The 14,500-nt window shown below is 42.3% G+C and overlaps 1 protein-coding gene across 1 annotated transcript; it reads right to left on the reverse strand.

Annotated features, from left to right (window-relative positions):
• On the reverse strand, nucleotides 1–13,984 carry STRA8 (stimulated by retinoic acid 8). The gene is made up of 8 exons (XM_066184607.1): nucleotides 13,809–13,984; nucleotides 12,033–12,108; nucleotides 10,543–10,627; nucleotides 9,976–10,128; nucleotides 6,755–7,037; nucleotides 5,411–5,487; nucleotides 3,614–3,725; nucleotides 1–608 (listed from the first exon to the last, which is right to left on the reverse strand). Exons 1-8 carry the CDS (start codon nucleotides 13,914–13,916, stop codon nucleotides 534–536), a joined length of 969 nt encoding a protein of 322 aa, XP_066040704.1. The 5' UTR covers nucleotides 13,917–13,984; the 3' UTR covers nucleotides 1–533.
• Between the last annotated feature and the right edge of the window lie 516 nt (nucleotides 13,985–14,500).

Raw genomic sequence — 14,500 nt, forward strand, 5'->3', positions numbered from 1 at the left:
GGAGTGAGTGCTCACTGCTGCTGTCCTCATAAAGAGATAAAAGAGCCTCATCCCACTCTGTGAGGAAATCCTTCTTTCCTTGTCAGCCCGAGATGGAAAATTGCACCAAAAAATACTCACTGCCAGGAGGTGACTTTTGCAGGTTGCAGTTTGAGACCTGCATCCTGTGGGAGTGTGCAGACTGCCCCTGATCTGGCCTCCCTGCTGCTCCTCACACACCTTATGCTAGGCAAGGTCACTTAACTGTACATGCCTCCGTTTCTTTGTGAAGAAAGGCTAAACATTAAATAGCAATGGATAAAAACATTTATTAATAAATAGCTAAGACCTTTAAAACCTTTAAAAAGTATAAATTGCTCAACTGATATATTAAGAAGTACTAATGAGGGAAGGAGAAATCAATGGTAACTAAACCACTTCAACACAGTGTCTCCACACTCTGCTTCGAGAGGCAGCTCACTGGAAGAGGTGAAGCCTCCTCACGTGCCCGGTGTACCTGGCAGGGCTTGGCAAAACATTCGTGGAGATACTGTTTAGAAATCTTCATCATCGAAGGTCTCAGTGCACCGCAGCATCACAGTCTCATGATCATAGTGAAGATCTTCTTCCTGAAAGCCCCCCCAATGTAAAGCACGATTAAAAACCAGAGGAGTTCATTGAATTTCAAATATACAGTGAGTTGGTCAAGAGCTGATTACCAGCAAATGTAGCATGAGCCCTCCCTCTTCTCTGAATCAGCCACCAGCACCTGAGTTTCTCAGGTGCCTCATGAAGAATGGCTCAAATTTTCTGCCAATTTCCTTCTAAAATCACAGGGCTCCACCCTGTATCTATTTACATCATCTAGACAGCTGTTATTGACTGTGGTAGCAAGTATGTCACATAACAGGCTCTGAAGAGCTTCTTTGAGACCTTAACTTCTACCAACTTCAGGCTTTGCTCCACTTTTAGCAACAGAAGGAAATGGTCTTCTCTTTCACCAGTTTACAGAGAACAAGTGGCTCTTGAGAAATCAAAGTCTGGAAGATAAAAGTGTTCACGCCTGCAGTCCATCTAGTTCACCTTCTGCATTGATGAAAGACTCTTCAGTGAAATACTGCTTTTAAAAATAAGTGCTGTTTAAAAATGTATAGCTTAAGGAGCAGTAAATACCATTTTCTTGTCAAGTGACTCATCTAAAATCCATAATTTTAAAAGAAAGTGTGCCTTTGAAGACACCAAGGTGCTCAGTACTATTTAGGAAAAAAACACCTACTGAGTTTCATTTAGGCAAAACCTTTGGATCTCAGTCTAAATTAACTCTTTACTCCCTTTGCTGCTAAGCTTCTCTTATGATGTGACCTTAAAACAACAGCTCTTGAAAAATTACAATATTGCTTAACTAATTTCATGCTCAGAAATATTTCTCTATCATATACTGCAGAAGCATCCTCCTGTTCTCATTTTGGAGTCCCTGCCCTTTTAAGAGCTCTCCCTTTCCTTGTTCCAAATGATTTCCCCTTCTTTCCCCTTCTCCTCTTGTGTGACTCTGAAGCTTTTTATTCCAGTGGGGTGCATGCCCTCGGCAGCCTTGAGAGCCAGGGCAGTGGCTCAAGAGGAGCTGTGCTCAGAAGCCCTGTGACTGTGAAACAGTGACCATCCACAATCCAACAGCAGTAGTTGTAGTTTGTACCTGGACAGTTAACCAGAAATGACAGAACATGGCAGTGGCATGAATGACCAGCAATAAAATCCATCACCTCATCAGCTCTGCAGATGAAAGCAGACCATGGGCTGCCTTTTGTATTTCAGTAGGGTGCACGTCACATGCCTTACATTGGTACTTACTGTACTTGCTACCCACCTCTTTATCTTCTACAAGGTGTGTGCACAGTGTACTGGGACACTGCTTTATCCTTGAGATAATTTATGCCAGCACTGCCCAAACTCCTGTGCTAGCATAGCACCAGCACAGGTGCCACATGAAGGGAAGGGGAATGGTCTGCAGAGGTTGAGTCATACCCAGAAGGGAAGCAGGACGGGTTCCTTTCCCTGTTAAGTCCAAGAGTCTCTGATGCTCTGAGTAGCCCAATTTCTGGGGTAAGGTGAGTAGCCTATACTGATCTCTGCTGCTGCCTGAGTTGGTGTGTTTCAAGCTAGCTGGAACATCTTCTATCCCTGCTCTGCAACCACTTTCATAACTGTCTCAATCTGTTTGCTTTGAGATGGATCCGAATTTCTGCTCTCAAAACAAAAAATATCTTGTCAGTCATATTTTCTTTTTTCTACTTTTTTGCCTCTTGGCAGCACAGTCTAGATGTACTGTTCTGCACTCTGAACCAAAACAGATTGTGACCTTCATATTATCTAGCCCGATAATATCTAGGTGATTTCTGTTCAAACTCCCTTTTTATTGTCTTATCACAGATACCTAGAAGTTCCTGTGTAAAAGAAGCCTATGCAGCTTTTTATTTCCTTTTGGATCCACACAGTACAGTCAATTGCCGATTTGCAGTACTTTGGGCTCTTTTGCTGCTTGTCTTCCCATCACTCCCGTTCTCTGAGTCTAATTTTAATGTGCCTCTTTAAACCTTGATAGAGACACTGTATCTTCCCATACCACCTCATCTGGGAGCTGTGAGATGGACTTGGGCTCACACATAACAAGGCAGCCCCAAGCAGAAGGACAAGATAAGACCATGCCAGGCATGACACTCACAAAGAAATTTAAAACCAGGTTCCCTGCACCTTCTCTAGTGCTACTATCTCCAAGATGGGGGAACCAAATGGCACGCAGCAGTCTCTCTGTGACAGATTCACGTAGTGGTGCAAGTCTGGTTTCTGCTTTTTTTTTCTGTCACAACTACCCCTCATCACAAACCTTCTATTTTCCTTCAAGTACCAAAGACCAGGAAGGAGCTAGGCAATAGAAACTAGCAAACCAATGGCTACTGTGGAGGTACCACTGACTCTGAACCAAAACAAGCATGCTCTGCCTGAGGGGCCCTTTTGGTTCTTCACCCACATGCAAGCTCTGAGCCACCTCCATGGCAGGGAGACAAGAAGGGGAGGAAGAACAATGCAAACACAAAGACTTCTGGCTCAGCAAACCTGCAACAGTAGGCTGAAGTTAAGGGGAAGCTCAGGAACTTTTCATCAGCTCTTTCAAGAACACGAATATCCTGCTTCTAGGGCCTGCCAGTGGAGGGCTCAGGGCAGGGAACCTAGCACCCAGACAAGCAGAAGGTCGTTCTTATGAGCTCAGAGTGAAGCAGCTGGGGGTTGATGGAGAACTGGAAAGTGAGCTTTACCTGCTCAGAGGAGATCACTCAAGCTTTTCCACAAGGAAATTTCATGCAAACAATAATAATAACAATAATAATAAAATTTACAATTCCTCATGTCATTTGCTATTTTGAATAATATTCAAAGCAGTGTTCACTCATACTTAACCTCTTACAAAGGCAATCCTACTGGCCTTTTGGAATGACACATCTCAAATGATGAACCCTGAGTTCTTATTTGTAATCATTCTGGAAAATATGATCAGAAGCATTGAATACAAAAATTCCTTTCTGACATTGGTCCTGAAATACATTGCTCCTTCTATTAGGAATTCTTTGGCAAGGCTTACCTGGCAAAACTGTGTATTAGTGAAGAAGAAGTGTTTTAGGAAGTCAGTGACCTGCAGATAGAGTCTCTGGTTATCCTCTGGATTTTCAGAAGTGCAGCTTGCAAATGCTGAACTGAAAATGGAATCAGATACTGTATTTAATTTTCTGTTCTGTTCTCCTTACTTTCTGTCCTCCATATTTTACTTATAAATTTAAAAAAATCAAATTGTTTTTAAGATGATTCTGGTATTAAAGACAATATCCAAGCAAGACAGGGAGGAGTTGTGGTGGATGCATTGATGATATACTGCTTGCCAAACGCAAGGCAGATATGGAAGAACAGAGAACAGAAATACAAGAAACTGGTGTCACGACAAGGAGATCTGCTGATACATTACAACATAGTAGCACTGTTTAGGGGAAAAGTAAATATGCATTAAAACAGACAGCAACAATGGTTATTTGGGAGTGTATTTGGTAAGGTTGTTCAGAGGAACAGCTTTGACTTCTGTAAAATTTTGGAGTGAATGCAGTAACCTGTGGCCATGAAATGACGCGTTGGTTATAACTGGCAGGTTTGTTCTCAGGTAACTGTTGCACAAAGCAAAACTTTTCATTCTGGACCTCACCTCTGTATTCTTCCTGGGATTTAAAAAAGTTCTGCCATCACACCTCTGTCCAGAATTACAAAGTGCAGAACAACAGGCAAGAAAGAGAAAACAATAAAGGTTGACTATTGAAATACCAAACTGATTTGGGACTTAAAACAGACTTTAAAGATTATAGTAATACTTTGCAGTATTAAGGAATACCTAATCTTATTTTACAAGGAAATGGAAATTGTGAGCTAATAAATGTTATTTGTTAAATAAGTATTTGTTAAGCTTTTTCATCCATTCAAGTATATTCTGATCATCAGCCAAAACAACCTTATTTTAATTTATTCTCTTCTGGAAGTACAACCTGGAATGGTGGTGAAAGGAAGAGATTCTCATTAAAGATCACTTTAAATGTTGAAAAATCAGTAGAAAATGGGATTAAAACCCCACAGATTAAAAACACTATTTGCAAAGAGAAACAATCCTGACAAAGACTAAGTAGAAAGAATACATAAAAGATGAATCATAATGTGATTTTCCTCTTGAGGAAAACAACACTTTTCTTTCTTTGGTCTATTGGGGAAAATCAAAGGCAGTGCCAGCTTTGTATCTGACGTGTTCTCTTCTAAGTAACTCATCTGAACTGAAGAGGAAAGAAATGTTATTATTTAAAAGGTCCTGAGTTTCTTTGGTGTTACTGTTCAGGTCAACCACACTTTAACCTGATCACCTCCATGTGACTGCATTAGGGTAAGACAAGGGAGAAAATGTTGAAAAATTATCATTTTTGTCTCATTAAATGAGAGTACAGTTTATGATTAACTGATTTATCAGGGAATGCCTCTTGGTCCTCACAGGCCTGGCAAGTGACAGAGAGAAAAAGAAAACATTATGAGTAAATTGAAAATGTCGTAAATTGAAAAGACAGAAAGCTGTGCAGAGCGGCAGAGGAAATCAGAAGGACCCCAGTTATCCTGAAGTGATGGGCTGCTCTTAACAAGTGATTCTTACTGATTCTGCTGTAAATGACCATTAGTCATTTTATTTTTTCCCCTTAAAAGGAAGTATAATTGGGAGCACAGTTGCTGGAGGCTGCTATTCTGACCATTTATTTAAAAAGAGAGCTGTTGTCTTACTCCACAGAGCACTTGCCTTGGAGTACTAACAGTGGGTTATTAATGTACCATGTCTACCAAAAGGGGGGAGTTTGTAATTTACCTCTGGCTGGACATTCCCTGAGCCTTGCTTCTGTCAAGGAAACCAGCAGCAACATCAAATACATCTTCAAACATCACCTATCAGAGAAACCACCTCAGATGTCAGCATATCCAGCCAGCTAAAAGTTTTACCTTTATTATATTTTTTTAATAATGAAGTCTTTAAAAGCGTGATATTCTTTCTTTACATTTAACTGGTATGGTAACAGCTAGAGTAAACCAAAAGGTTTTGTGAGACAGGAATAATGTGGAATAACTGCATTTCATGACTAGGAACACAAGGTCCGTCCACTCCCTCAAGCTTGTGCTTCAACCTCTAGGAACTAGACTTCACATTACATCTCCCAAAAAATCAGTAAAAACCATTAATTGTATTGGTGCTTTAGAGACTTGACTGTGGACTGCTGCTTATGGCTGGAGATCTCAGCTGTACCAGCCAGTCTCTCCAAAACTCCTTTACAAAGGAGTTTGGATGCTCCTTGTGCCAGACCACTAAACTCATTAGTTCACTCTGCCATAATGCAGTTCACACACTTTCTGTGCCAGAAATACCATACGGGGAACATTCCCACAACATTTCCTAAGGCTATGAGCAATATGAGTTGTGTCCTGTGACTCAAAAAGAACTTGCCAATGCAATTTACTTATATGCTAAAGGTAAGCATCTGTCCCTTCCTTGCAGCTAATGAAATTACACATACCTCTTTGAGCAGCTAGTTACTTCAGCAATCAGTGCTCCATGAACCATTTATAGAACTGGCTGTTATTTAATCAATCTCTTATTAATAAATGCCCTGGTCTACTCAGTCACTGACTTGGTTCTGCAGAGGTGCAGGGTACAGGCAGTCATTGGCCCTGTACCACTGGGACTGGTCTAAAAATACTTTCTCTTTGCTACCACGTGCTTTGATGAAAAAAACCCCATCCAGCCCAAAACACAGCAGTCTTTGGCAAACTAGGTATCCCTTCTGGATTTAGATCATCTGTGCTCTTTGGAGTGTCTGCAGAGCACGGTAACTGTATAATTCTTGTTCTTGCTCCGTGTCCCTGGAGCAAGGTAGGTGCAAATTTGACTGTTTCTTAAGCACAGAAACTCCACAAGTCAGTGGAGACTGGCAGGATTACTACCACTGCACTACTGTAGCTTGCTCGGTATCTTACCATGGGAAAATTTGGTGCAGACATTTACTCAAAGACTGCTTATTGTCTCCCCTTATGCATTCAAGTGATCTTGAGGAAGCTTAGTTACAACTATTGTATGTTTGCAATTAAAAGCTGCAGATCCAATTAGCATCTGAAGGCTTGGAGTTTCAGAGGCAGACTATGAATGTTGCTGAGCACTTACTTCCTCTGGTGTGGAGACTGAGGAACCACTGGCTTCCTCACTGTTACCTCCGCTGTCCCTCACACTACCTTCAGTGCAAGCAGGCTCTGGGCAAGCAGCCTTGGGATCCATGAAGAAATCTCTCTGGCTACAGTACTGCAAGATGCTCTCCCTGCTCTCTTCAGAAAGCTCTTGCCAGAGATGGGAAATAGCTGTCGAGACCTCAGGAAGAGGCACCTCTCCAGTGCAAACAATTCCATGCTCTATCAGCAGGTCCACTGTGTGCTTATAAAAATGCAGGTATCTGGAAGGAAAGGAAAGGGAGTATCTCTTAAGAGCAGGCTATAATGCAGCCATCTACTGAAAATTGGCAGGACACTGGGGAGTAGCTCTGATCTATAACTACTTCACTGACTCTGCCTCCAAGACTTCATACAATTACTGAATGGTGCCCAGCACTGACGATTTCACCTGCAAAAAGCAGGCTCCAGCTTCAGCCTCAGCAGGACTGCCTCACAACAGAAGCTCCAGACACTGCAGTTTGTACGAGTTGCACGGGCAAACCTCATTCTGGAATTTAATAAATTTTCAGTTACTTGCCTTTGTATTCTGAACCTTTTGCTCTGCAAGTCACTTTTCATACATTTACTGGCATTGCACTACACTTTAAACACTACGCTACACCACACCACACCTGGCTGAGGTCATATCCTGATGCATTAGGTACTTTACGTAGACAGAAAGACACTACCTCAGATCTGAATGCTCTGACTTAAGAACAGGAGCACCCTTTCCTCCATTTTACATCTAAGGAAACACATCCCTAAGAATGAATTCTATCCTGTCTGTAGTGAAACTGGTGGTGGAACATAAGGGTCATAACTTCAACCCAGTGACTAAATCTCAGAACAAGCCTGCTTCTTTTGTTAGCACTGTGTGGCACAGTGAACCAAGGATAATAATGTCTACTTCAGAAAGCAGCACTGAAGGTAACTTTACATTAATTAAATGCTTAGAGACTCTCAGATGAAAATGAAAAGATCAAAGGAGTACAAACCCAGAGTTCTATAAACAGCCGTCATTGTTACTATGTTTTGGCTCAAAATGATTCCTTGGAAGATGTCCCAAATGAGCATATTTCCTGATTAATGGAACAATATTGCATGAGAAAGTAACTCAAAAGAGGTCATTCTTTTCTTTTTTATTTGTAAATATTTGTTCCAGCAAAACCAATATTGAAAATACAATTTTGTAGGCAAGTATAAACCTGTTTAAACCCCAGTTTCCACACTCTGGAGTATTTTCCACCACTCCTGAAGACAAAATACAAGAAGGGGAATAAGCATTCTCATGTAAGGTATTGCACTCATTAAGGTTTCTGGATGTCCAGCTCCAAACAAAGGACCTGGAATTTCTCAAGCAGAAGAACATGAACCACCATTAGACTGCTCTGCTAAAGAAATTAAGCTTGAAGCATGACTCAACTTTCCTTCCCAGCTGGAGGAGACAACTACATTTTGCACCGGACAGAGTACTGTGGAATCCTACCAATTTATCTCCTGCTACTGAACGTGGGAAAAAAAACCCCAGCCAGTTGAAGCTCAAAGCATTTCTTATACTTTCCAAATAATGTGATTAAATGATCACCAAAAGGCTGTTGTAATCTTTGCTGAAGAGTTCTTGTTGTTTTATGCCTGTTATAAAAGGTCCTTTTTTAGGACAAGAATTAGCTATAAACCAAATGCCATCTGCCCTAGGACTACAGGATAACTGCCAGAGTCTACACAGTACAGGCCCTGGTCTACCTCGTCAGTAAGGAACATGGAAGTCAGGTGTTTATGGCTCTGTTGTGCAGTCTTTGATGAAGCAGATTTTTCTAATCCTGAAAATCTTGATTCAGCACATTTCAAGGTCTTCTAAATGATACCTTAACAACAGCCACCTCCAGTTCTAACTGGAGCAAAAGCAGGAGCAGGAGTGGGAAGCTGCTGCCATCTATTGGTCCAGCTGCAGTCTCCTTTCGAGAAAAAACCCGGTGATCGAAGAGGTTTTTAGAAATACACAGCAGTTCAAAGCAAAAAGAAGAAGGAACTGCAGAAGTTTTTGGTTACGGTGGTGAGGCCACGGAAGAGGATGCCAGCTGCAGCTCTGGATTCTCCTGCACTGCATGTTGTTTACTGTGGAATGGTTAGGGTGAAATTGACTGCTTGATGGTACAGGATAGATTACACATGTATCTATTTCTCGTATCTTGGCAATCAAATAATCGTTTATCCTGTTGGAAATGCAGGATAAAACCTCTAAGTACCTCCTAGTGTTGTCTGAAAGGAAGGGGAAGAACATGGAGTATAATACTCAGTTTTAAGATGTCAGTAACTTTGAAGAAAACCAGTAATTTTACCACTACAACTTCCAAATAAAATACTTGGACAACTGACGTGAGAACAGTGGTCTTTCACTTTTAGGTCCTGCATCAGGCATGTAGGAGCTTAAAGGGTTTACAGATTCACATCCACTAGCTCTAAGTGTGACACAGAAGTGTTTAGATTTCCACCCTCCCCAGTGTTGCAAACAATTTTGCATTGTTGCAGAATGCCTTCTGGTATCTTCCAGACAACCACTGTTCTGCAGCCCAGAGGCTGAGGACTACAAGATCTTCTTTGGTTGAATCCAGCCTTACCCTACTCTTATCCTACTAAAAAAGGACTCCAAGCTGGCAGGAGCTAAGGGTCTGTTTCCAGAAGGGGCAACAGTGTTCAAGCTCCTCATAACAATGCCATTGGAGGAAGGATGAGCATCACTGTGAGGAAAAGAATGTGCCTGCCTCTGGTTCCTGCACCTCTCTGGAACACATACAGCTAGACTATTGGCAAATTCAGCTGGTGCATCAATTCTTACCCTCCTAAAATCTAGCTCTGTGGCAGGGATACAGTAGTAAAGTGTGGCAACCCAGGGACAGATTTGAAAGGCATGTTCTTCTTCTTAAGGGGTGAAAAATCCTCAGGGATTTACCAAGGCCTGAAAAGCTGGGGACTGCTACAACTCTAAGAGTCCATTCATGTGCAAGTTGCAGGGACTTAGGAAGTGATCAGCTTCATCACCAGCAGGGCCAAAGTTGCTGGCACAAGGCTTCTGTGAGGCAGATGCAGGCTCCAGCAGGGCTGCATGAATGGCAGTGCCTGGATGCACAGTGAAAATGCAAACAAGTTTAAAAACCTGAAGGTAGTGTGGGGTGCACCTACCGTTCAAATTCCACTAGATCTGAGGATAAAGTGTCTGAAAACTGGATCAGTTCTGGCTTTCCATATTCTTCCGGTGTTTGTTTTTCACATTCTTGAAGCAAATACCAGATGGCAGAGTCACATTCACTCATGTCTTCTGAGGCTGATGTAGTGCTGGAAAGAACACAAGGGGAAAAAAAGCCACATGAATAAATTCTTAACTGGATTAATAACACCCTTGTCATGGTCACTCCATAGCCTAGGGTCATTCTTCCCAAGCCATGTTTTCCTCCTTCCTTTGCTTTTCAGGCAATGAGAAATCCTTGCCAGAGATCAGTTACATAGAAGGGGAAAAAAAAAATACATGCACTGACTGGATGTGAGACCAACAACATGCTTAGAATGTCTGTGCACTCCATGGGATTACAGTGGTCCAGGTGAAATCTCTTTGTCCTCTCCTTGTCCCTTCCTCATGATGAAAAACCTCTGCCTGGAAATACAGTAGCAATGACAAAGAGTTTCAGAGATGGTAGGATGGAAGCAAGTGAAAAATATTATCATCTTTTCTTGACTGGTATAAGCCCTTACCTGAGACTGCCGAATTGCCTCCTGACATATTCCTCCCTGACTTCCTCCAAGGTGGATGGGCTCCCATCCTCCAGACTGCAGCTGGCTGTTTTCAGCAGAAAGATTACTGTCACATCAATTGCACTTTTGGCTCCTCTCTCACCCTCAGCCCCAACCAAGCAGAATACTGTCAACAACTGGTTCTTCACAAGCGAGGGCTTTTCATCAGCAAAAATGATGTGAAAGAAGAAACATCTGTCTCTCCTACAGTGTAACTAGCACTACTGGGAGTTTATGAACACTGAGGAACTTAGAACAAATGCCTTCTTCCTAACACAGATTTTACAGAACTGATGGTGAAAACAACCTGCAAATCAAACTCTGGGCATGCACTAGTCAATACAGTATTTTTTGATTACCTTGTAATGAACAAATTGCGTGTGAAAAACCCTGACACCCAACCTGTGATTCACAAGCAGTATGGATTTTACACATTTGCAAGTACACACAAGGGGAAGCTTGCCTCAAACTTCCCTCAACCAGCCTCACCTCTTGTTTTCCTTTCAATTTTGCTCCAAGTATTCTTTCTGCCTGACTCACTTTTATGGGTTATCTGAGGATGCGGGTTCAGATGAGGCTGTTCATTTTAAGCACTGAGATTTCTAACTGATGCAAATTATTGGAAGTGCAAGTCACATGAATAGCAATTTTTCTTCTAGCTGACAGGAATTTGGACACTTGAAGGGACAAAAAAAGTATGTCCAAAGCCTCTATCCTATCAGGCCCTAGTCCTGTTTGCTGCCAGCAGAGGCAGTGGCCAGCAGCGCTAAACAGAAGGCAGGTTTTGGGGGGCGTGAGGCTCTTCAGCAGCAGCTGCTGACAGTACCTGCTGCTGACCAGTGTGACTGAGGTGTCACAGGCTGTAACAGAGCAGGGTGTAAGGATGGCCTGCCAAGCTGAAAGAAAACAGAACTGTAGCATCTCTCTTAACCATTTATATCAGAGTACGCTCTTAACCAGGGGCTTCCATTTCCTTCCCTAGGGAATCCTTTTACTTCACACCACCGCATGCTGTTGAGCAGTTTAAGCTCCGGCAGGGCTGGGTGACAACTGTGACTTGCACCGTGGCACACTGCTGCAGCCAGGAGGAGCACACAGTTCCTGCAGGCTCCGAGTGGCAGCCTAAGGATCCGGCCTTGGGACCCATGCCAGCGCCACACCTACTGGGGTACTCAGCCTGAATGGCCTGCTGTCATGGGATAGCAGGAATTGCTTGTTTCCTTTCTTCACCCAGGCTGGGGAGGGGGCAGGAAAGACTGAGTCAGAGGGGAATTTCTGAGATACAGTGCTCAGTGGATTGACAGACTTCTCACTATCCCTTACTTATTGCTACAACTGCTAAAGCCACAGCTGGCTTTAGTGGGCTCAGCTGTGTACCCCATCTCTATTTAACAAATACATAAAAACCAAGTCCAGGCTCTTTGTCCAAGCAAATACTTGCATACAGTTACCTTTCATCTTCAGCAAAGAACACAAGGTTTGCTCCAGCTTCTGGATAGATGTCTTAGCCTTATGCAAAACCTGATACTAAACACAAGAAGAAAACAAAACTGATTGTTCTCTGCTCTAACTAGATTCATGTTTTAACATGCCTTTGTTGCTTCGCTTTGCCTTCATTTCTACCTTCAGTAATTTCCATGTCTCTGTGAAAACAACTGTGTTGTTTCACTAGCTACCCTTATACATATGAAAAGGGAAAGAATTAATAAGAGAATAAATTTCAATATGGAATATAAATATTTGGGTATATATTATGCAATACATACACATTAACACTCAGTCACACAGACATTTGCTACTTAACTCTGATCTTTTTTCATCAGCAAATGGTCCTGTTTGGATCGTTCTCTTCTTGGAGCATGTCCAGAAACACCATGCTGTGAAGTCTTGTTGGATGCCTACCAACTTAAGGCATAAGATTTTACTAATGATTTACCATGAGACTTTTGCTAGGAGAAGGCCTTTGCCATGATCTACATTGCTGTAATCTGGATTACAAAGGCAGAGGAAAAGGTTTCTCCTAGCAAAAGTCTGGATTAACAGGATTAACTTCAGTGCTGCACATCATTCCTTCATCATCTATACCAAGCACAACTGAAAACATATGGCCAGTGCATTTAAACACACATCTCCAAAATATTTCAAGGTTTTTGTGTGTGGTGAGACCATCCACATCTACCTTGCAGAGCTTTCACGCTGGATATTTGAGCCAGGCACCAAACACTAGGATTACAAGCAACCTTCTGTATTAAGGCTTTTTAAGATTTCAAACTTCCTTGGCTCTCAAGAGTCACAAGACACTATGGAAAAGCAATTTCAAGAACCGGCATGTGAACACAGTCCCCCTAGACCAGGCAAAGGAAGTAGTTGTTTAGTCTTGGCTTCTGAGATTGTGCTGACTTCAGGTGAACTTGCATCTTCCTCAGAACATGGCAAACTGAACCCTTACCTCAGCTTACATGAGGGCTAAGGGACTCAGCAGGCACAAGCCACATGAAGTGGTATTTAGCATATTTGGGGGACAATTCCTGCTAAACAATCATTACTCCCTCTAAGTTACAAACTGGAAAATTGAAGGTAACCAATGTAACTAAACTAATCAGTGGCAGAGTTGAGAAAATACTCCTGATGTTTACTCCTCTGCCCTGAGCATGGTAATTTCAGTCTTTTCAGTAGCATTTTGAGTAAATTTCATCTTTATAAACAATTTTGCTTAAATAGTTTCTTCCTTTAGTAGAGACCAAGAAACAGTACCGGTGCTTGTTTTTATCCCTGAACTTATTTTTTCAGTGTCGTGAAAACAAAGGGCACCTCATAAAGCTGAATCAAGTACTCGTTTCCCTCTAACTCCTTCTGTCCCTAAACTCACTGCTCTGATTTCAGAACAAAATGCCGTTACATCAGCTTCATCATGGGATCCCTTGGTTTGTTTCCAAAATACTATAAAAGAAAATGCAAGCCCATAAAAATTCTGCAAAAAGTCTGTAAGAAAAGTACAGATAAGGCACAGGATAAACCCATGACCCAGCAACTACAAACTGGACAACTCACTTAGGCTGAGCTGGCAGCTTTAAAGGGATCCAGGAAAGGTGCATACAGTGAAATTACACACATACTGGCACCCATAAAGACACTGATAATTCTCATAGATTGAACCTAAACCTGGTTAAATTTGAACATACTCCTGTGTTACAATGATGCACAGAGAAATAGTCACTGTTCCGCACCTTTGAGGCACAGTTGTCTGACTGGGATAAAACTCTTCCCCGCAAGCTGCTGAAGAGTCTTGCCAGAGGAACCCAGTGGTGTGCCTGTGGCAAGTGCTGCTTTGCCATGCAGTGTTCTACCTCGTGCAGGCGTCTCAGGGGATTGAGACTCACTTTGGCATGTATCTTCCTACAGTCTCCAGCTGTGCCTGTTGGGAGCTGCAATGCAACATTTATTTATACTGAATAAATATTTAAATTAAGACAAAGAAATCTTACAGCCTGCATAGTGGATAGACAAAAAGCTGGCTGACTGACAAGAGCTTATCTTTTTGTAGAAAATTGTGGAGTTTGAAATATTCTCTTTGCCTGAGAGATACCTGCCTGTTAAGTACTTACTAAAACCTAAATCACTACTAACAATTAACAGCGACCCAGCTGAAGCCAGCCTCCCATCTCCTGCACCCTTCCCTGCAAATGATTTATGTTTCATTTCCATGGAATATCAAGGGTTTGGCTTCACAAAGCACTGAGACTCCTCTGCTCCCACCGATGTTGCTAAATGACATGCTTCTTTACAACACTGAATTTTTTTTTTCCCCAATAAATTGTGACACAGTGGTGTGGGCAACGTCAACAGACATACTCTTGCAGGAGAGGGCCAAATCCAGGCCCAGCCGGGCCTGCTGCAGCTGCCCCGCCGGCCTGACACA

The sequence above is a fragment of the Chamaea fasciata genome, unplaced genomic scaffold, assembly GCF_029207755.1.
Source record: "Chamaea fasciata isolate MVZ Bird 193981 ecotype frontalis unplaced genomic scaffold, bChaFas1.0.hap1 SCAF_5, whole genome shotgun sequence".
Classification (NCBI taxonomy): domain Eukaryota; kingdom Metazoa; phylum Chordata; class Aves; order Passeriformes; family Sylviidae; genus Chamaea; species Chamaea fasciata.

Coding starts and splice junctions, on each gene's coding strand:
- STRA8 (XM_066184607.1), bottom strand. CDS start 13,916: ATGGCAAAGCAGCACTTGCCACAGGCACACCACTGGGTTCCTCTGGCA. Junction 10,628..12,032: donor TTCTTTGCTGAAGATGAAAG/GTAACTGTATGC, acceptor TGCTGAAAACAG/CCAGCTGCAGTCTGGAGGAT. Junction 7,038..9,975: donor GATCTAGTGGAATTTGAACG/GTAGGTGCACCC, acceptor CTTTCCTTCCAG/ATACCTGCATTTTTATAAGC.